The following is a 24784-nucleotide window of genomic DNA, read 5'->3' on the forward strand; positions in this document are numbered from 1 at the left end:
CCAATGAACGCACGTGCGGCAGACCAAGTTTGGTGCGAGTATAAACGGTGTCGGCTCCAAAATGAATGCAGGCGTGAAAACTGTGAATAGCGAGCACGTTATTCTCGAGTGTCCAGTGTTGCAATGCCGCACGGTCCCATCGAGCAGACGACAACTGACCATGCTGACGACTGGGCTGGCCTAGGTTATCGTGAATAGAGCAGCATTGGAACTAGAACGCTGTGGGAAAACGAATGGGCGACTGAAGTTGTGGTGGTGCTAACAAAAAAAAAGCAGTACCTTAATGCGGTCACCATGCGCAGTCAAGGTGCTTTTAAATCTGGATGTCTACGACACTGTTTACCCATTTTAAAGTGACGCAACTATCATCATCATCATTATGGGCCTGCAGTAAGTCAAGTCGAGTCATTGGTCGAGTCAACATTCCAATACAACACTTCTCGCCATAGAGGAAGCTTCTCGCAGAAGCCCTCAAAGAATCGTAAGCATGCCAGGTGAGTGTCTTCTGTTAAATTTTCATATTGAAGTTGTAAGCCGCAAAGGTAAATAAATAAAAAAAGAGAGGACAGTTGATTTTCAGCCTCGCGCTGTATATCTTTACTGCTTATTCATGTATGTATGTACAAACCAACTGACTAGCCTAACAACGTGTTCTGGTGGTGGGTGTTCTTTGGTCTAGCCACCATTCTACTGTGCTCTGTGCTGTTCAAGATGGCTGAGAGCGCGGATCGCAAATTTCGGCGTGAAATTAATCGGCGCGTCAATGCTAGTTTTCAGCTTATTGACAGTGAGGCCGATGTCATAAATGACACGCGGTACGTTGACCGAGATTCCCGCAACGCCGAAAGAGAGAGCGACTTGCCCTCCGAGGCTTGTGCGGTCGACCTCGAAGACGGCCATCGTCGCCTTTGTGTTCATGACAGAGAACGGCCTTCGGCACACTCCTCGATCGTTCCAGAAACGGATGTGCCCCAAGGACACGTTTTGATTTCTGGCGACGCGTGCTACCCCAGCGGCTGCAGTGTTTCTGTGCCTCACGATCACACAGACTTCGAACGGCGTGCCTTCCATGACAGCAGCGCTGCGGCTTCGACTTCGGCGACCTCGCAGGTGAGGCAGAGGGATTCTTTCGAATTGGCACCGACTGGGAGTAACGAAGAGCAAGTTTGTGAACGCGGCAGTGTGGACAGCTTGCTGGCCTTTCGTGAGAGACTGCAAGCGTGGGCCTTACAATCTCGCGCATCGCACACTTCAGTTACATCGCTCTTGAGAGTACTACAGTCCCACGAATGCTTCAGCGCGCTCCCTTCAACTGCAAGGGCATTGTTACAGACGCCCAAGAAGTGCCTGGAAGTGTTGCAGCTGGCCGGCGGGAAATACCATCATTTCGGCCTCAGTGCAGGCCTACAGCGAGTGCTGCAAGATTGTGCAGAACTACCAAGAATTTTGAAGCTTAGCTTCAACATTGACGGTCTGCCGGTTTCAAAAAGTTCACGGGGCCAATTTTGGTGCATACTGGGACGCATAAGTAATTTGGAGGACAAAGCACCATTTATAGTGGGTGTTTTTTTCGGAAGCAGCAAGCCCAACAACGCGAATGATTTTTTGCGACCATTTGTTTGTGACATAAATGCTGCTATCACAACAGGGATTACCATTGGAGAAACTGCAATTCCTGTTAGCTTGTATGCCCTCATATGTGATGCACCAGCAAAGGCATTTGTATTATATGTCAGAAGCCACACAGGCTATTACAGCTGCACCAAATGTGACGTAAAAGGTGTCTACTGTGAGGGCAGGGTGTGCTTCCCAAACGTCAATGCTCGCAAGCGAACAGATGACAGCTTTCGCTTAAAAGTCCAGGAGGAGCATCACACAGGCGAAAGTATTCTTGAGGAACTTCCTTTTGACCTAGTGAAAGATATACCATTAGATTACATGCACCTTGTGTGCTTGGGTGTCATGAACAAGCTCTTGACACTGTGGGTACGTGGCCCAAAAGTGACCAGACTTGGAAGCAAAGTGCGTCTTGAGATGTCGGAAAAAAATTCTCAAATTGCACGGTGTGTTCCATGTGATTTTAGCCGAAAGCCGAGGAGCATTGCTGAACTTGATCGGTGGAAAGCGACTGAGTTTCGCTTTTTTCTTTTATATGGAGGACCCGTTGTTTTGTCATCACTGATTCCTGCACACATGTACAAGAACTTCTTAGCTTTACATGTGGGGATCTCTGTTCTTTCCACACCAGCTGCACCTGCAAGTGAGATAGAGTATGCCGGAAACATGCTCAAGTTTTTTATCCGGACATTCATAAGCATTTATGGCAAAGAGCATGTTTCACACAATGTGCATGGCCTGTGTCATTTGGCAGATGATGTTACACACCTTGGCCCCTTGGACTCATGGAGTGCCTTCCCATTTGAAAACCATATGTCCTCGTTAAAGAGAATGCTGAGAAAGCCAGACCTTCCCTTGGAGCAACTTTGCAACAGGCTTGCTGAGCAGGCACACCGTCCTCTGAGGCATAAGAAAACTGAAAGCCATGTCGTATTTGCTGCAGAGCATGCTGACGGGCCACTTGTTGCTCCATGCCGAGGCCCCGAGTTTAAAAAAGTAACATTGCCTGGCAATGTCATTCTTAGAGCTGAAAAGAGAAATGGGTGCTGTAGGCTAAGTGATGGGTCAATCGTCGTTATTGACAATTTTGCTCATCTCCCGTGCGGTGAGCCATGCATAATTGGAAGGAAGTTCCTCAAGTGTGAAGATTTTTATTCTCTGCCATGCCCTTCCTCCATACTGGGAATTTACTCAGTGTCTCAGCCTTCTAGTCTGCGGTATTGGCCTCTGAAGAACATCTCACAGAAATGCCTGAAAGTGTATTTGAAAAGGAAAAGCATTGTTTTCCCTCTTTTGCATGCTACAGTGCACATGTAATAAACTTTCACAACTGTGTCAGAATGTATACAGAATTTGAATTTGGCTTCTCTTTCTTTTGCAAGGTCAATACGTTGTCGTTCTCTTCCCAGAAGAGGATGATACATCTGGGATCATCCTCTACCTTTATATTCATTGTTTGGGGAATACAAAGTGTTTTTGCCTGTACGTTATAAAGGTTTGCAAGTGCTAAGCAACACGTTTCGTCTGATAGCTGCACCAGTGGTAAACAACATAGGGTGCTTATTTGCAATTTCGGAACAATGTACCAAATGTAGTTGCTTTATCAAGTGTAAATGCCTGTTGTCTCAGAAAAATTGAAGCTAAGGTGCCAGTAATTAAAGCTTTAATACATAAACAACTGTTATCACCTTTTTGGTGTACAGAACATGCCTCTTGATCGCAGTGGAAATGAGAAAACTGCGTGTCACTTCGATGGCAATGAGCACGCTTTTACCCCATAATCAAAAAAAAAATATTTTTTTTTCAGTAGACAGAAATGACAGTGGCATCACTTTGTAGCAAAAACAATGGCAACTGTCACTTGTAGGAACTGTCACTTACAGAGCATGCAGACAACCTTGAAAGGCAAGTGTTGCAGCAACATAACAGTAGTCAGCAAGGCCCTTCATGTAAGAATACTTTCGATGAAATGTTCAGAGCTAGTTTTTAGAAGTGCATCTTAAAACCTTCATCTATGCTTCTGTAGGGACTGCACACAATAATACCCATGGGTCTTCATTAGGCTTCCCCTCTAGCAATAGAAGCTCACCTCCTGGTAAGTAACATTAAAGCTTTCTTACCCGGGTGCCACTTCAGAGGTGAAGACAATCTTTGTATTTATTGTCTAGGGAATACAGTTTTTTTTCTCTTTAGATTAAAATCTTTGCAAGTGCTAAGCAAAACGTTTTGTCTTATAGCTGTGCCAGTCGTAAGCAGCATAATTGCTTATTTGCAATTTCGGAACAATGTACTAACTGTAGTTGCTTTATCAAGTGTAAATACCTGATGTCTCAGAAAAATTGAAGCGAAGGTGCCACAATTAATACTTTTAATTCATAAACAACTGTTGTCGCCTATTTAGTGTAGAGAACATGCCTCTTGATCACAGTGGAAATGAGGACTGTGTGTCACTTTGATGGCGATGAGCACGCTTTTACCCCATAAATGAAGAGTTATATTTTAAACATTTTTTTTTTGCTTTCGTTGGGAAAGTGATAGTGGCATCACTTTGCTGCAAAAACTATGGCAACTGTTATATGTATGGTCTGGTCACACATTGTTTCAGTGCTTAAAACATTAAAGTATCTGTTTCTGCTTATTCTATTTTTCACAAATTCACTTAATAACCTAACTTTCAACAATTTTTCTGAACTTATTCCAAGTTTTTGTTGAAAACTAGGTTGTAAATATATGGGTACACTGAATCACAGCACGCAATGAAGGTGCTTCATCTCAGTGTCAACTCTGCATGCGTATTCAGGTCCTAAAAAGGCATCACTGAGCATGCTAACAAAATAACTGAAGCCATGTAGGCACAAATTTCTAAAACCGACAATAATGTGCAGAGAAGCCATAAACAACTGTGTGCTTGTTTTGCTGTGTTTAGTAGCACTTCTCATTTTCAATGTTATCTCAGCTTTTGCCATTTTATATGTTGCAATTCAGCGCTATTACTTCATGAACACGTCTTTACAGAATACGTGCGTCAACTCATGCGAATTTCGCAAACTATCCTGATGAGGCTAGAGCAGCTGGGACGACAGGTTGATGCCATGCAGCAGCACCTTTTCAACACAACAGTGAGGCTTCAAGATGAGACAAATGATGATGTGGTTTTGACACCGGTCAAGGATATTGACCAATTTCTAAGTCTTGAGGGGAGACTTGCTGCTGATGGCAACATTAAGCTAAAGCTTGTACGTCATTCATTATATTTTTCTATAATTTTTTTTTCTAGTCACTGCATTAAGCTACTCTTCTAAAAAAAATAATGACCTCAAAACTTTACAGATACAGCAGCTTGCTGGCCTTGGTGGCTCAACTTTTGGGGCAGCAGCCAGGAGGATGCTGGAGCTTCTGCTAAGCCTTGAGGTTGCTGTGCAGTTCAGCTGGGCAGGCCAAAAAGGCAAAAGGAAGTTTGTGGATCTAGGTGTCACAGATGTCATTTGCAGTGAGTAATTTGTTTCACAACACCATGTGCTGCAAGAGCCGTGTTTGAGTACAGACATTTCTAAGTCTGTTATCCACATTATCTTTCATTTGAAGTCAATAGCAAAAGAACAATCTTTTCATGAAAGCATTAAATTTTTTAGGATGCTTGCTAATTAAAATTATGTGCTTAAACGTGGAAAATTTTTAGCATGAAATATCTGTTGTCAGTAAGAAACCCTGCAGCTTCTTCAAGCACACTAGTATACTTGCATGGCACACATACGCAAGCATTCACTACTTGCAGAAGTTATTATCAGGTAGCACTACTAGGCATTCTTAACTGTAGTGGAAATCTTATGTACAGATGAAAACTAACAGATGGAAGCTCATAGTGATCACTGAGGATCTCTAAACAGGAATAAGTACCTAAGACAAGCTGGTCAGCATTTTCATACATGGACGTATTTTCGTCAAAGGCGCCTCATCATTCTTTGCATGCTAGGTTTCAAAAAAGTTACAATGATGTCTTCTTCGTGGTGTTCTTCTTGTAATGCAACACATAGTGTCAATGTCAGTACTCTTGAAATTAACATGGGGAAGGATGGCAAGGACCTTTAATGATGATGTGCCCACCTATCAAAATGTCGATCATGCTGACTAGAGGTACTTCTTCAAACAACCTATGTAGCATTATATTAATGTATTATGTTTGTGTAATTCCTGTTTTATGAACTTTGTACTTTTTCAGAGGCCGTGAGGCGAAATTTTCCGGAAACAAAAAAAAATGACATCGAGTGTGTGATTAAAGTGTGGCTTCGGCATGCTGGGGAAAAGCTCCAGAAGCAGCGCTTAAGAACTTCTCGCACTCACCATGAGGGTGAGTTTTATTATCTGTGCTGTTGAAGCTATCATAACATATGATACTTTTGCTGTTATAGTTTAAATAATTTTCTTGCCTTACTCGAATTTTGATGTGTATGCAAGCATGAACTATATAAATCATTTTCACCATTATATAATGGCTAGTTCGTACCTGCACATTATGGTAATATAATTTTCATTTTATGCTTTCAAATCTGGCATGCTGTTATTGTCTTAATATTCTTATTGATACTCTAAATTCACTTGTGCTTCAAGATATGCTGCTTTCTATTACTACAGAATGTCTTCAAAGTGTCGCGTTGTCAAGCCCATCGGATGAAGACCTCTGAAGGCACAGGGCAAGAAGTCTCATCTAGTGAAAACTGCCAAGTTTCATTCCTGAAAATAAACATGTTTTCTGTGCATTGCTGTTTTTATTGCTATACTTGAAGAAATTGTTACTGAAACCTCACAGGCAGTGCTTTAAAGAGTGTGCATGTTCAGGCACTTTTGATTGATCAGTTGTCATTTCAGCGCTCCAAAAGAAGAATTAGAGCAACTTTTCGTAAGGTCTGATGAGTGCCTAGGTCTTGTATGCTTCGTCCTCAAAAAGTACTAGACTCATCATAATGTGCTCTTTTCTGGATGCCCTGAGGACGATCTGAGGCCGGACAAACGGACTGGTTTAGGACCACTTGAGGTTCATTTGAGGGCTTCCTCAGGTCATACTTTCGTACGGTGTAGGTCATCCTCAGGACAACCTCAGGTTGTCGGAGCGTTGTCTGGGAGCTAGGCGGTCCGCCCGTTTGTTTCCCCCTACACCTTTGTGAGCTGGGCACAATGCGATGCCGTGGTCTTCTCGGCTCCACTGTGAGACGTACGGCATGTGTGATTGTGATATTTCACTCTCTCGATGCGCGGCTTCCGGGAAATGAAGGACGCGAATTGAAACAATGCGATTCAATCCATGTTTAATGCAATGCTTCAAGTACTGATGTAAAATTGCTATAGGTACAAATACAACAGAAAATACCAGACCTATTCTCAGACAAGCTGGCTTCGTAACATACATCGCAACACATTCATTGTTACCATGGTCCAGCACAGCAACCTCCATGATCACAGCTACGAGAATGCCTACATTTATAGTAGACAAACACAATCGTAGAGAAATGAAAGACATAAAGAAAGGGCGAGTTTTGGCTATGTAGCTGTAAAATTTGACTACTTTGTGACGAAGTATTGCACCGGGATGAAATAAATTAATATCCCTCTCTGTCATGGATTCCATATGAAAAATTGTAATTTCGTTCTGCATATTTTTGATACCTTGATACGTCTGCATACTTTAAATTAATAAAATATTTAAGTTACAGAAGTAAACATTGAACATTTCAGCAGGATTAAGTGGCGATTCAGCCTGTGCATTCAGTGTGGTTCATCCAAGAAATTTGCAAACTCGTCTAGCGGCATTTCGAAAATTAAACCAAGCACTAACATCTTTGTCTAAGCAAGTCTGGTATTCCAGAAGCGTCTGGCTAGACGAAGAACAAAACACATGCTTTCACACTCGCTTGTTCAATCTCAGAGGAGTGCTAGAGCTCAATCAGCTGAATAAGTAAAATATTTATTACGCCCATGGCATCACTCCATCGTTGCAGCAAGCTGTCAAGCCCAATCCCACCTGTATGCCCTTTGCATGAAACCGTTTCAATTTTTAAATAGTATTAGTACACACACACAACACATGTGCACATTCCACATTTTTCAACTTCTCAGTATGAGAGCTGGGAACATAACATGACTGTACGGGTAGAGGCGCTGCATTTACATTACGATGGGAAAGACGTAATATTAGCCTTAGAAGGGAGAACAAACGTATGAATTACATCATGTAGCAATACATAAAAGAAAGGAGCAAGCACAGGGGTAAAACAATACCGAAAAAAAAAATGCAACGGCAATAGACAGATGTGTTGTGAAATCGAGGAGATTAAGCTTATGTACAGCACGTGGCTAACACCGTATGTTATGGCCAACAGTTTAGTGCAGGCCTGTGGGTTTATGCGGTTGTTTATATATTCATGCTAATATTACACCATTAGAAATAGCTTCTACACGTATTTAATGTCTTCAAAATGTCGAAGTATTCACACTCATAAACGAATTTCACAGCAGATAACCCACCCAAAAAGGTCGTTTCACTGCAATATAGAGTTGCTATGCCATGAAACTTAAAGTGATAAAAAAATTGCACAGCCGCGAAGCCACACCTCTCGTTTAAGTGTGCATATCAGTTGCACCTCTGCTAATAGTTCTTAAAGTTTAAAAAAGTGTTATGCACGCTTTCATGAGTCACGTAAAGCGGACTTTAATGTGTAACTTATTTCACCTTGTATATCTTGCACCCAACTACTATACAAGTCCTGTCCATTCACTTTGAAGTTCTTATACTAATTGTCACAACGTCTTCTCTTCCAACCAAGAAAGCGATATTCGCACAATCCTAGTTTAATGCTCTGCAGGACCACATGCAGTGTAGGGCTCAGGCAAAACAGTACTTCACACTTTAACAGCCTTCAACAGAAAGCCAAAGTATGTACAGTTTCTATCACATGTGCACGAAGGAAAGGCCAGAGTAAAAATGCCACTGCCCAACAAGAAAAAAAAAACATTGCAAAGTAAAGCTCAAAATCGCAAAGCTTGCCAGGCACTAAAGCAGCGCAGCTGGCCTCGGGTGTGGCGACTTAAACATCAACTGTAAATGCAGCAAATATAGTAAACGAACTGCGTCTTATTGCACTGCCACTGTGAAGATTGTACATTTTCACACAGCTGCGGCCATAAAAACATGTAAATAAAGACACAGCACCGGGATACTCATTGCCAAACATTATTGCTTCTCATCTACGAGCTGTACTACTATGTACACGTGTCCATAATGATTGTTTTTCACATGACAAAAGGCTAGGGGCCTTGCCTCAATGTGCCTCAGTTGCCTATTGTACGAAATGTGAACAACTGACTTCTGCACCATCAAATGAATTGGCTGGCAACCATTTTATGATAAAAAATAAATAAATAAATAAAAGACTTATGATCTTACTGCATCATCGTCATCATCAGCCTGACTGAGCAGGGTGAAGGCCTCTCTCATTTTCAAGCAATCAACTCAGTTCTGTGCTTGGTGCAGCCTTGTTGTACCCATGAAATTCTTTTATTCTCGTTAGCCCTTTTAACTTTGTCTTCCCATTGCGCATGATTACACGGCCTTACTGCAACACCTCGCAAATAGAGTTAACAGGTTATGGTACTCCTTTGCTTTTAGCTCTTTCAACAGTACTCTTAAGAAGATTCTGCATGTATTAACAAAGTCGGAGCTTGCAATAATCTTGTTGCCATAGGATGCGACTCTGGCACACACCGAAAATGCACAGTGAAATTACTATAAACTGGAAAGTGCAGAGTCCCTTCACTTCTCACGTGTAGCAATTACATGACACACTACCAGGACAGCCTTCTATGCATAGACAGGACAGTAGGAAGATTCAACAGCATGCTTGTTTCCATGGCAACTTAGACAGGCCAAACTATACCAGGCATTGCTGACACTTCGATAATCGTAGCTGATGCAGGCAATTGCGCTTAAGAAAACGAAAAAGCACTCGTGTTGAGTGGAAATACACTTTATGATCTGACACTTGACGCTTGAATGCTTGTGCTTCAATTACAGGCTGACGTGATATTCAAAGAACTAAGGCAAAAACACGAGCTTTAGCAAGTGTTTCATTGCGTTTTTTCAAAGTAAACTAACATCTAACAAACCATACTAACACAACAACATCAAGGGGCTTGCGCAGCAACAGCCCTTACAACTTGGCGTTGTGAAAGCAAGCCCAAATGTTCAGCACCTACACTGAGAGCAATAGCAACTGATTATTCGAAACAGGGACACGTGTGCACAGGATTCCGGCAGTAAAACCCCTGCAAAGCCAGCCAAAATGTGGAAGCCATTCAATCTGTGGCACTAAACTCCCAGGGTATAAAATCTACGGCTCTAACTTTACTGCTGCACTAGCACTTTTCGTGTAAAAATAGTGTTCATTGCTCCGAGCGGAATCAGTGCTTTGTGATGCGACAAGGGCTTACACTTACAGCTGTTGCAATGTTTTCATGCCTGCAAGTGAAAAAAACAAAAACAATTCATCTCTACTCTACTGTACAGGGAATGATTCCTAGAAATAATGGAAGGGCATTCGCTGCAGTGTTACCAGTGCCTAAATATTGACCAGTAATGTAGCTGTGTGGCTGTTTCATTTTAATAGTGAAAGTGTTGAAAAGAACAGCTTGAAAATAATACGGATAAACGAGATTGGCCTGCTAAATTGCCCCTTCAGTGTGAATTTAAAGATGAAATATTTAGAATTTACAAATGAGAGACCATAACAGACTAGAATTTGTGTTGCACATTATTCAGTACATAGCTAGTCTTAAGTATCTAGTATGCAGCTGCAGATGTACGGTTGTGGTGCCACCAGTAGAAAATGCATATAAATTAAGCTGTGGTACAAGTCCTTATTGACGACAAGGTTAAATATGGAGATGATAGTGTTAGCATTTGTAGTTGTCAAGCTCAACAGATTTATGTACTCTATGTAATGTTCCATTTATCCCAGCAATCGCTGGCTGTTCCGAATTGAGTCTGAAAAACTGCCAGGTTTGCCCCTGTACTATGAGAACAACTTTCACTCATGGAAAAAAATAGCCTTAGAGATATAGCAAGAAAGTGATAATGCCACCTAACACATGGTGGAGAAGTAGTCTGATGGTGTAGTGGATTCAGCACACATGACTCATGTAGAATTGCATCAGCTGCAGCACATTTTATGAAGAAGCAGTTTGAGTACGGGCAAAATTTATGCTGAATATTAAAGAATTCCAGTAACATTAAAAGATCAAGCTGGAAAAGATGATGTTGCGGATGAAATTTTCCTGGCAATACCGCGCTTAAACATTACTGCTTAGGAAGGCCTCCCAAATAAAACAAAATCATGAAACCATAAAACAAACTTTCAGGAATGATAAATAAAATTATGCCTGCAACTTTTTTGGCCAATTTATTTATTGCTTTGAAAAGATGCTAGCAAACTTTAGTGAATTGGAAGAACAAAGGAATACAGAAATAAAATAAATAAATTATTGATTGCAAATTTTGTTCCATTGTGCTATTTGTGATAATGAGAAATAGCTGTGGTAAGATACAAGGTTGCATTGAAAAGAGACAAAACTTTTGATGCTCCTGGTGTGGAGCTAAGATGAACTGGCATCTTGCGAGAAATTCAAGCAAACGGAGCAAGCAGATGGGGGTACCCTGTGTAGGATATTGTTTCTTTACAGACAAAGTACATAAACAGTGAAATCAGATCAAGAGAGTAAAACAAACATATGCTTGTGTATGAACAATTAGTGCAATATATTAGTATAACAAACTTAATAAAATTATCTATAGCAATTCATTTGTTACATAGATTTATCATCTCCAGTGGAGAAAAGAAGTCTCGAAGAAATCCATTTGTTGAATACAGAGCTGTACATAGCAAGCCACAAGTTTCAATGCTATACCTCAAGCCGTTCTTTGGCCTCAATAAAATGGCATCCTTGATGCATCAGTCAAGGGCCTGTCCTCTTTACTCAACAGCTCCTCAGTACTGCCACATTGCATCGAGAACTTAAGACATTAAATTAGATCAAGAGAGGTAAATCTTGACGTGGTACTGTTTTACTAAAGTTTTACGGCAGTTAGCACCTACACATACAGAAGTTGTTTTACATGACTACTGGTCAGTGAACTTCATGTGTTTCGAACAAAAAAAATGATCAAACTTGGAGATGTATACAAGTATTCATGATATCAAACTGTTTTAACGTCCCCTTTAAAATCCAACCAAAGGAGTAGCGAACTATCTGTACTGTAGTCCACAATTGATATATATAGAACACTGGCCACAAACTACAATCGCTGCTACCTTTATCACATTTTTGGTACAGCCTGTTTTCGACACATGCAAAAATGTGTATCTTCTATAAGTTATCAGGTTTCAAGGTTCTTGTTTTCTTGAAGCTTGTGAGGTCTATGTGTCCTGTTCACGAAAAATCCATCACATGAAATGTTCATGCCAAGGCCAATGAATGGAATGAGAAACTTGTTGCATTACATTACTTGTTGCATTACATGCATTCATTGTTCATGAAATAGGTGGTAAAAAAATCATTAAGGCTTCCATGTCAGCAATCATTTAGAGTGTGTACAGTGCAATGTTTAAAGCTGAGGAAAGGATCTCGGCCATTTTGTTAAAAAATGCTTCAGTCAAAACACTGCACCAAGAAACCTGATCCTAAAGCATATTCATTATCTGCTTTCAAAGTGGTATTACTAGTCCTGAAGTGAATTGACTAAGCAGCCTTAACTGTTTATATATCAATGATGTATGGTTATTGTGTTAGAGAAAACTGCATGACAATTGAGGTGCCAACACTATCTTCAGTCAGAAAAGCTAGAATGTACTGGAGCTTTTCTTTCTCATCCTCTACCAAGCTGGAAGCATTTGACACGACAGTTCGAGAAATGCTGTGATCAAATACTTCATGTTTAAGAAGCAGAACAACTCAACAACCAGGAAACTGGCTTTGCCTTGGTTTTAAATGAATGGAAGTTGGAATTATGACAAATATAATGCAATATTTACTAGTAACTATCCTGCCTAGTTGAAAATGTTGAAAAGACAAAGAGAGGAGAGTGTCCTTAGTGTTACCTTTCCCTGCAGTTCAATTGAGAAGCATCTACACAAATTCCCATGGTTTCATAAGATTTCTATAACTCACACACAAGTAATATGGATTTCCCTAGTGATACACTGTTTCCAGGACAACCGTGAATATTGGAGCTCATCCTGGACACTTCAGGAAGGATGACGGAACCAAGCATGGCATTCACTACAACTTCATGGCAACTGAGCTAAAGACTAAGAAGAAGCCGAGCTTGCCCATTGTTACTTAACAAGCACATGTTAAATTGGGGAAAGAGCCAGCTAAAATAGTGGCAGAGGAATGCAGGTACGCAGCAGGTACAGTTTGGGTACTGTGACCCAGTGTTTTCTGCACAAATGCCTCACATGACAATAAAACTGCGGCACATGTAAGAGAAGAGTGGAGTCCATTCAATGCAATGAACAACAAGAACCATGCAACAAGGCACTTCACACACAAAGCACTACATTTCTTGCAGCCCCAGTAAGACTTGCTGTTATTGCAGAGCTCAAACGAGGATGAGTCTGCACACTACACTCAAGAGAGATTAAGCCTGGTAAAATGGCTGCAAGATGAAAGCATTGGGAGATATACTGCCCTAGATATAAAAACGCATCAGAGATAGTCGCTCGCGTCATAGGGGAATGATCACTTTTGGGGATACAGTTTTGGTGTCAAGAGGCTGAATCGGACATTCTGGGAAATGCGATTTCGTATGCGCAGAAATTTGTGCTACGAGAGTTATTCACCTCCTGAATCATCAGCAGCTAGCTGCACTGAAGGAATACTGACAAAACCTATGAAATAAGGTTGAAGAAAATGTGATAAAGTATGCTAAGAAAACACGGTAAACATTACTACACTTCAGTATTGTGAAAGTGTCGCTAAGAGGAAGGTGAAAAAGAAAAGAACAAGTTAAGAAAGCTCAGTCGTGTTAATTTTAATAAAGCTGTGAAGTCTGCTCTGCATGGTATAGCACACTACTTCACAAGTATTTTTTAAATACAGAACAACAGAATTTTCCCACTGATTATATTGTGGGGCACCCCAAATCGCACCAATATTTATAGACAATTTCAGAGTCAAATAGAACATCTGCTGGACATTGAGGTTATACTATGAATATTGTATTTGAATGCTTTTGCAGTCTAAATGTGAATAGCGGCTCTCAAAGAAGCTTTGGCTTTCAACTATTCTTCCCAAATGCTTCTTCATATGATCGTTATAAGCTAAAGATATGTAGTCTAATGTCATAAACTCATGCTTAAGTTGGACTCCATAGCAGTCAGAGCATAGTGCCATTCCAGACTAATAAAGTGCCCAGAGATTGCCCTGATCAGCATATAATTTAGGATTTCATGGTACTTTCATTTTCTCCAGTGTACCGGTAGATACAGTCAACTGACGCAAATATTTGGACATTTCACACTCGTGCCACACTGTCAATCAAAAATGAGAGGCAGTACTTCAATAAACTTCAGACTAGAACGGGCTACCTTGGTGTTAATACTGTGAGCTGTCTGACGCACGTAAACACCTAATTTGTCTCATCTGTTCTTGACAGCTTGGCCGTATGAATGGTAAGACCGTACCATCAAAATTTTGCTAACACTTTTTGAGCATGAGCCACTGTAAAGTAATGCTACAAGAGAAGCACTGAGAATACTCTGCCAAAAGTGATCATTTAATACAGAGCCCACATGTAACGGCCAGTCCCTAGATGCGTCCAAATTTCCTTCTATGCACTAAGTCCAGAAAGTAATAAGTTACAATGATGCAGCTTCTGCCAAAACTGCAGAGGCAGAGAGAGATATAGCCACTGTGAAGCACAGCAGATGACGAACTGACCATGAAACAGCCTAGTCTCTCCGTGCTGAGCGCTTACAAAGAGAATGTGCTTAACGGGTAAGCCGATGAACAATGGTTACTATACGATACGATGAGTCAGCACAACCCTACTATTAGCGCTTCCTTCGCAGACGCCACTTGAGGATGAGAAAAGCGGCAAGACGGTAGAAGAGGTCCATGGCGAGGAGAATGAGGAACTTGTGGGAGATGTCGATGTTCTCAACATCTAGGTGCCTGAGAACCTCTTCGGGGTCACTGAGGAAGCAGAGCTCGTCCTCCTCGCAGTCGAGCTCCGCACGCCCACGGCCATACAAGGCTTCCAGAACTCCCTGCATGCCGTGGTATAGGTGCGAAGTCTCCATGATCCAGCGGAATGCCACTGGAATGTGCCGCGCTTGCACGAAGAAGCCCGAGAAAAGGAACGACGGTGATGCCACGGGCAGCACCAAAAACACTGCTGTCTGCAAGCAGAACGGAGAATGACAGATCAGAATGAACGTGACTGCAGCTCAATTGCGCTCAATAAAAAAACATTGTAATTAAGGGAAACACCTGTAACTTTGTTAAATGTATGTTCAACTACGCAATTACTGATTATCTTGAGCTCAGCCAAAGAACATGCAACACTATTGTGATAGTGTTAAAGACCTCGTTTTGCAGGAATCACAGTGTAGGCGTCATTGGTTGCGAGAGAAAAATCAGTGTTGACCGTCGGAGAAAAGTCAAACTAGATAAAAATTAACAATAAATATATTCAGTTCAAGAGGAACCGCAGAGTCGTGTTTGTGCCTGAAGCTGTGTCAGGAATAATGCCCTATACGAATGTCATGTAGTGTGATGAATAAATATATTCAGTTCAAGAGGAACCGCAGAGTCGTGTTTGTGCCTGAAGCTGTGTCAGGAATAATGCCCTATACGAATGTCATGTAGTGTGATGTCTCCTCAACAATAAAATTTGATAGAGCAGAAGCTTAGAATCGCAACAGGCGTCAAAACATGGGAGTTGTGCAACATGGCATAATTCAGTTTCAATGGCTGACTAATAGCAAAATGAATAAGCAAAATTAATTATCATTATCGGCAACAGCATCAGCTAAGGGAGGCAGATAAAAAGAAAGAATTGGCAGTTCTGTGTGCGAATACAACTGTTGAGCGAAGCTCCTTAAAAATGGGACGCAAGCGACGATGCGCCTGATCTCGCTCCTTGTTTTCATAAAGGCAGTGGGGAGTGGGTGGAAAGAGCGTCAGCTGCGCTCAGTGTAGGGAACAACTAAACTAGTGAGTGTGCAGCGCGTGCCATGTGCGCCATCTGCCGCAGCACTTGCACTCCTACTGCGATGGGAGCGTGCACCTGTTGTTTTGCTCGGCATGGTTGCCCAGTGCAGTGAGCTTTGCCAGTGATAGCAGTGATGGTGGGGTGTGAGCCTAGCGAACTTTGCTTCTCAAAAAAACCACTGCAGCCCTGCTCGGCCTCGCCGAGTGGGAGAGGAGTGGAAACTTTTGCACTGGCACCACTTGGCTCGCTTACTAGCCGCCACACGTTCGGCATGGCGTGTGCGATCGCTTCCTCATCGAGTGTGTTTTGAGCTTCCTGCTGGGAAAAGCAACGTCATTATCACGCTTGCTACTTCGTACTTAAATTTAAGCTTTATGGTTTTATGTTGCAAGCTTTTGTGCATGGACTTGCATTATCGTGGCGTGGACTTCTGTCATCGTTGATCTCCAGACTGCAAATTCAAATTTCATATCACGCACGCTGCTCAGATCAGTGCTTGAGTGTAATCTTTTCGATGCCTGATCTTCCATGTTGTCCTAAACAAACTTCCCGCAGCAACATATCAAATGAAAGGCTAGGACTGATGACTGATGAACTTTGTTCGTTTTTTTGTAGTGGTGACAAACCAGGAGCGTAGGCAGCAGATAAATTTTTGTGGGGGCAGGGTATCTTTTTGAAATGGTCATTTTTCGCTCTGAATGCCATGGCAGAAAAAAGTTTCCAGGGGGAGTAGGGTACGTTCCCGATGTGCCACGCCCTGCCTGTGCCACTGTCCCTAACTATCGAAGTTGTGGTTTGGTATGGAATGAACAAAACCCCTTGTGATGGCTGCATTTGATGGAGAGGGATATCCATATTTAAGGAAAACAATATGAGTGGCACGTATAACACTCAAATGGTGGTTCGGGACTCAATTACTATGTCTTGAAATTGACTGTGCATCCGCCAAATTGACGGATCGGTACCGTTCTCCACATGAAAGTTTGGTCATGCATAGTTTCTGTGAAATGCGGATAATCAAGGTGTTATGCAAGATAGTCGGCGGATTTCTGCAATGGTGCTTCCTTATGTTAGTCCCATTCTCCAGCAACCCCTCCATTGGCATTCATGTCATTGGCAACTTGGGTCTTCAGATGCTAATTTTTTAGCATTTAGAAATTTAAACGGTTCAAAATGTCGTGAATTGCATGCCTCGACTCGGACAGGTGACGCTGCATGCTCAAGATGTTTTGCCCAATGTTCTGCTCAAGAACAGCCTTTCGAAAAGGCTGTTTTTGGCTGTTTTGCTTATAGTGCGGTACCGCTTATAGTGCAGATATTTCCAACTCCCATGGCTTACGTTATAAGCAGTCTATGCTGTAATCAGGGGTGGAACAGGGTACATGGGTTTGGGAGTAGTCCTAGGAGCAGGAAAAAGTGCCTTTTGTAGCAGGCTTGGCGCAACAAAAAAGACGTCTTGGAGCACGCTTGGAGTGGCCAGAAGGGCCTTTTTAAGCAAGTTTGGAGCAGTCAGAGAGAACGCTCAGAGAAGATGTTGCCCCGTGACAAAGCGCTTGTAAAGCAAGATTTGCCCAATGCTGCCTTTTTAAAACTTTAACTAAAATGTGCGATACTTTTATTATTGAGATAGAAATCACTCTCAAGGGGTTTTCGTAGTTGCCGTCATGTCCCGTATAAAGTCCAAATTTATAACATATCCCAGTGCATTGTATGTTCTACACGCTGGGGTAAAGCACGCGAGGGGGGAAACAAGCGTGGCTGAAGCAGTGATCAAAAGAACCGGCCCTTCTCTATCACCCGGAGGGCTTGTACGGCAACACCACCTCGCTTGCGAGGCCTGCCGTCGGAGCAGAGAGGAAACACACTGCCCAGTTGAACGAGCATGAAATGAAAAGATGCGAGAGGAGGGTTAGAGGGAGGGGGTGTTGCTCGAGTAGTACATTCCAAGCTCGGGCAGCAACTGTGAACTTTGCTTTTAGTGGCGCGATTGCTGGCGAGCGTGCTAGCTCGACAGAAATCAGCGGGCAGCGCGCATACACTTTAGCATGCAGCGCTTTTATTGCGAAGAGGTTGTGCGAAGACTGTAGCTCACCTTCGAGTGGCCATGCTATTTTACACCAGCAGTTTGTACTACTCTTATGAGATTGGATCCAAAGTTCATTGCTATCAAATTTATTAGGTACTTTACTCTTGAGATTAAGCTGTAATTGTTTTAGCTATGTAAAGCTGCCCATAGTTAACTCTGACAGCATGAACATCAACCGGCTGAACAGCAGCAGAGTCAATAATCACTGCTTAACGGAGCACAGCGGCGAAATCAATGAGAATGCGCGTGTGCGCTCGACGAGCAGTCTTGTGCTTCTGTCTTCGCTATGTAGGAATCGAACTCCGCCGCCACTTCCTTTGAGCACTTTTTTTTTCTCTGAGTGCTGCCATCAAGTTATAAAAAAGCAAAGTTCCACTGCTACAGCACAGCAATGAATGCATAGCAACAAATTGTAATGTTATACAAAGTAGGACTGGCAGATAACTTTTTGGATCTGATATCGCGTAACTCTCCAAAACGCTGGTATACGATAATATGGCTGTGCCAAAGTGAGATGCTCTTTCCGTAGTATTTTCGCGTTAAGAAAGCAGCACGTCGAAGGGTCCATGAGCAATTCGTACTGATGTCTGCTGAATTAGCGTGCGAACAAGCGATCGCGACCACGCCTTCAAATCAAGGTGCACAGCTGTTGCTGCTCGAGCTATCAGTCTTGATGAAACTGAAACTGTAACAGTTTCGAAGATAACAAAAACAAAATGTTTTGGCTACGTTTTTTGGCATGGGACTTGATGGCTATTTCGTCTAGCGGCTAAATTCGGGTTCTACAGGGCAATACGGTGCAAGATGGCACAGGTGTCCAAGTTTGGCGCGCAATGGCCCAGCTATTCTACCCCTGTTGTATCACTCACGAGATGCCATTTTGATTTTTCTCCCAAGGGTAATTGTTGCTGCTGTGGTATCTTGGACTGTCTACTTCTGTTTTTAGTTTTATCATCTTTACACCTACAATTATTTTTCTTGTTGAGTAAGAAATTAAGGTGTTCAACTCTCTTCCTCTCTCAAGTAATGCATGCCCAAGCACTGCTACTCGTGCAATTCACTCATTAGTAGCAAAGTTTTCAAAGGTGCCATAATATGCTAAATCGGGATAGCTCTGTGAATAATGCCCGCAATCTGTCTTAAGCTTTTTTTGGCTAGTATGCATTACAACCTGGTATTATCGATGGTGTTCAGTACCTGTATGCTGCTCAATGCCGAGACCACAAGAGCCAGTCCCTGGGAGACAGATCCCACTTGTATGACAAACAAGATCACAGTTGCAGCACGCCACATCTCTTGTGGCTGTCCTGTTGTCCAGTACAGCAATGACATCATAGCAAGCGGGCCAAAGATCTGGAAGAAGTTAAGAAGTAAATGCTGCACTCAACGGGCAATCTGATTTCCGAGGTCATCATAGAAGTAAACTCTACTGAAGCCTTACAGCTACGTATTACAGAAACAGATTAAAAAGAAAAGTTCTTCAGAGATGTATTTCAGGAATCTGAGAACTAATGCACCAAAGAAACCCAGGGTGTTAAGTGAGCTATCAAAGAGTAGTACTAGGGTACTGTTAGCAAGCTTAGTCTCATTTGTACAGCTGTCCTAATGTGATTGGGCAGTACAGTTATCATGAGATTTTAAATGCCAGTTCATTTCTAAATGGCAGTGGGCATTCCAAATCGTCATAATATGAAAGGTTAGAGAACAAAATAATTTTTTAAAATGTAGTTTCTAATGCCCTGAATGCCCCATACTTGCACTAGTAAATGTTTGGAGACCCTCATTTAGACACACTTACTATCCTGTGGTCAAAGGTATAAACTAAGGCTTGTGTGAATAGTGATTTCAATCGAATAATTTTGAATCTAATTCGAATAGTATATATAGGGTATTAAAAAGGAATGGACATTTTGTCATGACCAAACTAACCTGCACAATACTTTTTAAAAGCTGAAATCGGGCCTGTGCAAATGCCATTATTTTTTATTTCAACGAAAGTAGCAATGCAACAAGATCTGACTTTCAGTAGAATGCAAGTGATAACCTGTAAAACATGTTACGTTTTAAAATTTACTATACTAAAAAAAAGCTTTTAAATTTTGAAAATGATGAATCGATGTGAGGGTAATATGTTCATTTGATCTTTAAGTAAGGCTATGTGGCGGAGCGGAATTCCCTTGGATAGGTGTTTTCACGGCTTAGTAATCTTCTACTGCAGTGAGACCACTTTTACAAGGATCACATGCTGACTAATGTATATTTTTATAGGTGCTTTCATGACTTAGCACACCTTCATGGCATAAAGAGAATTGTTACAGGTGAGTTACATGCCGATTATTTGCATCTATTAGATTAATTTGAATACTTCAAAATTTTCATCAATTCAAATTCGAATCGAAGTGAATTTGAATACACTACTATTCATTTTAATACTCAAGGTAATCGAATATTTGCTCAAGCCTAGTATAAATATACATTTATACATTTCATGCTGTGTAAACAAACAAACAAAGAAAAAAGCAGATAGAGGATTTGATGAAGCCGTATCATGGAAGATTTACCCTGTATTCAGGAACACTCCTTGACTTGAACGTGACTTGCCACCGCCTTCAACTCGGTGCGCTTGAAAAGCGTTCGTGCAGCCGTGGTGCCGCCTAAAGCCTTGCGTTTGAAATACTTTTGTGCAGCATTGAAGGTAATGGCTAGTCTAATTCAAGTTGAAGAAAGTTTCTAAGTACGAAGGTTAAGTTCCTTTCCCTAGTTGAAACTCTTTGACATACACACAAGACTGCATTTGCAAGTTCCCTCGTATCACATGCCCATGTACTGAATATGTGCTTGTGAATGCACTAAATCGATGAGGCACTAAAGAAATACACAAGACACTGTACTCATCGAATGACACTTTTGAGTGAAAGTGTGCAAGTTGCCAGAACGAGAATTTGGCAGGTTTGCACATTCGGCGATACTACTATAGCCAAGCTTATGTTACGTGCCATGTTGAATTGGTGGCTGTAATACCTTGCTGCTGAGCGTAAGGTGTTGGTAGAAGCCCAATTAGAATTACCATATTCCAATAGCAGTCAGAGTGCCCTAACATTCGTGTAGTTAGACTTAAAAGCACATTAAAGAACTGCAACTTTAGGCAGCTAAATGACTCCGAAGTCTCTCGCTATGTTGAGTCTCATTGACTAGGCATCGTATCTCATTGGCTAGGCATCGTAGAAGTTATTCTTATTTGTAAAATTGTCACTCAAAAACAATTTGCTTACCAGTGCAGCTCTGAATAAAATATGTGCTCTAGAAAACCGCCAGTAGACTAAAGCATATGACAGAGTGATTTCTCCCAACTTACCGTAAAAGGAAGTTCTGTAATTATCCTAGCTATGTAGTACATGAATGGGCTGTACCAACAGTTTCGGTGCTCTCTTAGCAGCACGGTTAACTCTGTGGGAACTGTGGATCAAGAAAAGAAAAGACAACAACAAAGTTTATGAAAAGGTATTATAGTATCCAAAAGTTAGAAGTGCGCTCAGAATGAGGAAAATGCGTCAAACAAAATTTCACACTTTAAACAAATGATAACGTTTACACAACTTTCTCTTACACGCTCGGCTCAAGACTATGCAGCCTCACTCTTGACTAACATTCCACCCCAAGTGGCTAGTAAAAGCCTTGCAGGGTTATAATTGTTATGGTCATATCTCGTGCAGTGCCCTTGTCTAGTCTTCATAACATGATGAAATATCAGTCTCCCTTCAACGCACACCCTTCTCAAAACTTTCTTGTTCTGCTTCAAAACTTTCATATGGTATTGTGATGTCAAAGCCACTATATCCCAAACATAACTTTTACTTTGTATTCAATCATTTCATCTCAGATGGTGGCAACCTAAGGACATTAAATAAAAACAAATCCTCGGCCTTTGCCAATAGTGTCACGATTCAATCACTGCCTTCATTTCAACATGAGGCGACAAGGCTTATGGACACTCGCTTGCCTCCTCCCACGGCATTGGCACATGAATTCACTCTTTCCTCTTAAAGATGTGCTTACTATAGGCAATATTATCACTTGAAATGCCACATAAAGTATACATCACTACTTACTGAAAGGTCGCATCGAAGCATTACATGCAGAGATTTATGTACCGGGTTTTCATAACTAAACTTTATGGCTTTCTCAAAATTCAGCTCTCGGAGGTAAGAGAAAACTAGTTTTGCAGACAAGTCTTGTACCCAAGCGGACACGAACTGAGACAATAGTTGTCGCTGTCAGCAGCCCAATTAGCTATTAAACACCGAACTCATTAGTGACTGCAGCATCCAGGCATGTTTGCACAGAAAAGTTGAATGCAGTCGTGTTCATACAGAATCCCACTTGAAAGAACTCTTCTAGTATGTCTGTGCACCGAGATACCTCACTGCAAAATTTCATTGTGGTTTGCATGGTTATGCATGCAAGGCAGTGAGGTTCAGTGTGCTGTGTCTCCCGGACGCGATAAGGAGCGATTCCTTTTTATTGGCACTTGATAATCGAGGGTAATTGTTATTAATCTTTGCCTATGCCTTCAATCCATTGCCAGATTAAATTTAGAAGGACCGACAACTTGGTGGCGCCACAAAAATGGCACTTGTGTTTCCTGGTCCTTGCTCGTGGTTTCATCTTACTTTGTGGTGCCGTTTCAGTAGCCAGATTAAATGCCACACATAACTGCCCCAGCACCGAAGGGAAGAGCTCTGTGCCAGCTCGTCACTGCCTTGCATGCGTGTATTCATCCGAACTGCAGTTCATATTTGCCGCAGGATACCTTGAAGCACAGACTGGCTTGAAGAATTCTTTCAAGTGGAACTGAGAATAAAAGCTCTGAGAAACTGAGATGAAAATTTTTTATGCAATTTTGCTTCAGATCTAATTCTTCCAAGTGGAACTGAGAATAAAAGCTCTGAGAAACTGAGATGAAAATTTTTTAATGCAATTTTGCTTCAGATCTAAAGTTTTCTTAACCAGCTTTTTATTTGACCTTTCCGCAGTGTTTCGAGTCCTCTGCAACAGTTAATCTGTGTTAATGTGGATGAAAATGCATTTCATATTTTTGACTAATGTGCTTAAACACGACTGCCAACAACTTTTCAATTCAGACATTCCCCCTAACTGCAGTCGCTAGAAAGCTCATAATTCAATCTTAGTTAGCCTGGCTGCTGATAGCAATAATTATAGCCTCATAGGCTTGTGCAAAGAGTGAATTTTAGGTTCGAAGCAAATTAAAAGCCAATAGTGATGTTGGTCGAATAATTTCGAATCCAATAGTATGTATGATATGTTATAAAGTAAAATGAACTTATTTTTCATAATCTTACCCACAAGATATATATAATTTTTAAATTTAAACAAGACCTCTACAAATGCCTTTTTATTTTGGTTCAAGGAAAATGGAAATAACTTTAAATTAAATAGTAGCAGGATTTAGCTTTTGGTAGAATGAAAATAATAACCTTAAAAATATGTTACATTTTATTATTTACTAAACTTAAGCATTTAAGCCGGAGCTTTTGAACGTCAAAAATCGTGAATCGATATAAGGGTGATATATTCATTTAGCCTTGAAGTGGGGCTTCGCGGCAGTGCAAATTTTTAATAGACAGATGTTTTCACTGCTTAGCACTTATTCACTGCAGCAAAACCACCTTTACAAAAAGTTGCATGCCGATTTGTATACATTTGAGAGAGTGTTTTCACGGTTTGGCCCACGTTTACCGTAGTGAAAACACCTTTACGGGTGTTACAACTGAATCAATATACACTTATTCATTCTTTACAAACACTTCAAAATTTTCAATAACTTAAATTCAAATTGAAGCAAATTCGAATACTGTACTATTCGTTGGAATGTTTGAAGCATTCAAATATTCGCACAAGCCTAATTGCCTCACTTTCTTGTATCCCTCGATACAAGGCTTATCTGTACAAATGGCTTTCATGTACCTCCAAGAACTGAATTTTATTAAAACTATAAAGCTTATTCTTGACGACTTCATAAAACTAGACATACACAGTTAACTACTACCTCTAGGCTCAAAGAAAGGTACTGCATTCAAAGAATTCAGCAGCGACACCAGTTGTTCAGAAACTCACAAATAAGAACTGTGGGCATGGCCGACTGGAACAGTGCCATGGTGAGGCAAAGCAGGAAAAGGGCAGAGTTGCTGATCACGCGCGTGGCACTGTTGCCCACATCGTAGAACAGCACTGTCATCATGCCCGCTATAAAAATGTATGCCACGAGGCGAAGTAGCGTGGCAACCTGCAAGGATGTCAAACATACAGAAACATGAATACAATAGGCAAGCTGCATCTTGGAATCCTCAAGTGATGTGACTATGACTTTGACTATTGCCATGAATAGCAAAAGAACATCTGGCTCATCTGAATGTACTGAAGAGACTCAAGTGCCTTGCCTCTTGCGTCTGCTTTTACAATATTGCTTTATTTTCACAAACAGTACTCCGATGCTAAGAACAAGCTTTTTTTTTTTTTACATACAGCATAGACTCCCTTTATGATAAACCTGCTTTACAACTCTTCTTTTCAATGAGAGAAACAGTGCTCTTTGCTCAAGGAATGATGCAATAGTCAAAGTATGAAGTGAACAATGTAGGGCGATTTTATTTTTCAGTTTACAGACGCCATTTGAGTTTTCCCAGCGAGAAAAAGGGCTTGTTTTTTTGGTTCCGCCGTCTCTATAAAAGGGTAGCTCTAATCTTATCTGAACCAAAGAAGCAAATACAACCTCTAAGTAAAGAGTCAAACTAATTGGA

The 24784-nt window shown here is 41.3% G+C and overlaps 2 protein-coding genes across 4 annotated transcripts in view; one reads left to right on the top strand and one right to left on the bottom strand.

Moving 5' to 3' along the window:
* The first annotated feature begins 3083 nt into the window (after positions 1 to 3083).
* LOC142814258 (uncharacterized) lies at positions 3084 to 6374 on the top strand. The gene is made up of 6 exons (XM_075892700.1): positions 3084 to 3522; positions 3644 to 3712; positions 4633 to 4853; positions 4948 to 5107; positions 5837 to 5965; positions 6250 to 6374. Exons 1-6 carry the CDS (start codon positions 3465 to 3467, stop codon positions 6297 to 6299), a joined length of 687 nt encoding a protein of 228 aa, XP_075748815.1. The 5' UTR covers positions 3084 to 3464; the 3' UTR covers positions 6300 to 6374.
* A 529-nt stretch (positions 6375 to 6903) lies between these two features.
* LOC119171945 (ATP-binding cassette sub-family G member 4-like) overlaps positions 6904 to 24784 on the bottom strand; it is a 54956-nt gene continuing 37075 nt past the window's right edge. For all 3 annotated transcript variants that reach the window (XM_037422854.2, XM_075892687.1, XM_075892686.1), the window contains exons 11-14: positions 24102 to 24270; positions 21322 to 21422; positions 19164 to 19319; positions 6904 to 15065 (exon numbers count right to left, since the gene is read on the bottom strand). In XM_037422854.2, the coding sequence (XP_037278751.2) occupies positions 14718 to 15065; positions 19164 to 19319; positions 21322 to 21422; positions 24102 to 24270 (774 nt within the window). In that variant the 3' untranslated portion in view covers positions 6904 to 14717. The remainder of the gene's footprint in view (positions 15066 to 19163; positions 19320 to 21321; positions 21423 to 24101; positions 24271 to 24784) is intronic.

The sequence above is a fragment of the Rhipicephalus microplus genome, chromosome 4 (assembly GCF_043290135.1).
Source record: "Rhipicephalus microplus isolate Deutch F79 chromosome 4, USDA_Rmic, whole genome shotgun sequence".
Classification (NCBI taxonomy): Eukaryota; Metazoa; Arthropoda; class Arachnida; order Ixodida; family Ixodidae; genus Rhipicephalus; species Rhipicephalus microplus.

Bases quoted from the DNA above. Each gene is read 5' to 3' on its own strand.
- LOC142814258 (XM_075892700.1), top strand. From the start codon at position 3,465: ATGGCAACTGTCACTTGTAGGAACTGTCACTTACAGAGCATGCAGACA. The intron at 3,523-3,643 runs GCAAGTGTTGCA...ATGCTTCTGTAG, and splicing joins CATGCAGACAACCTTGAAAG to GGACTGCACACAATAATACC. The intron at 5,108-5,836 runs GTGAGTAATTTG...GTACTTTTTCAG, and splicing joins TGTCACAGATGTCATTTGCA to AGGCCGTGAGGCGAAATTTT.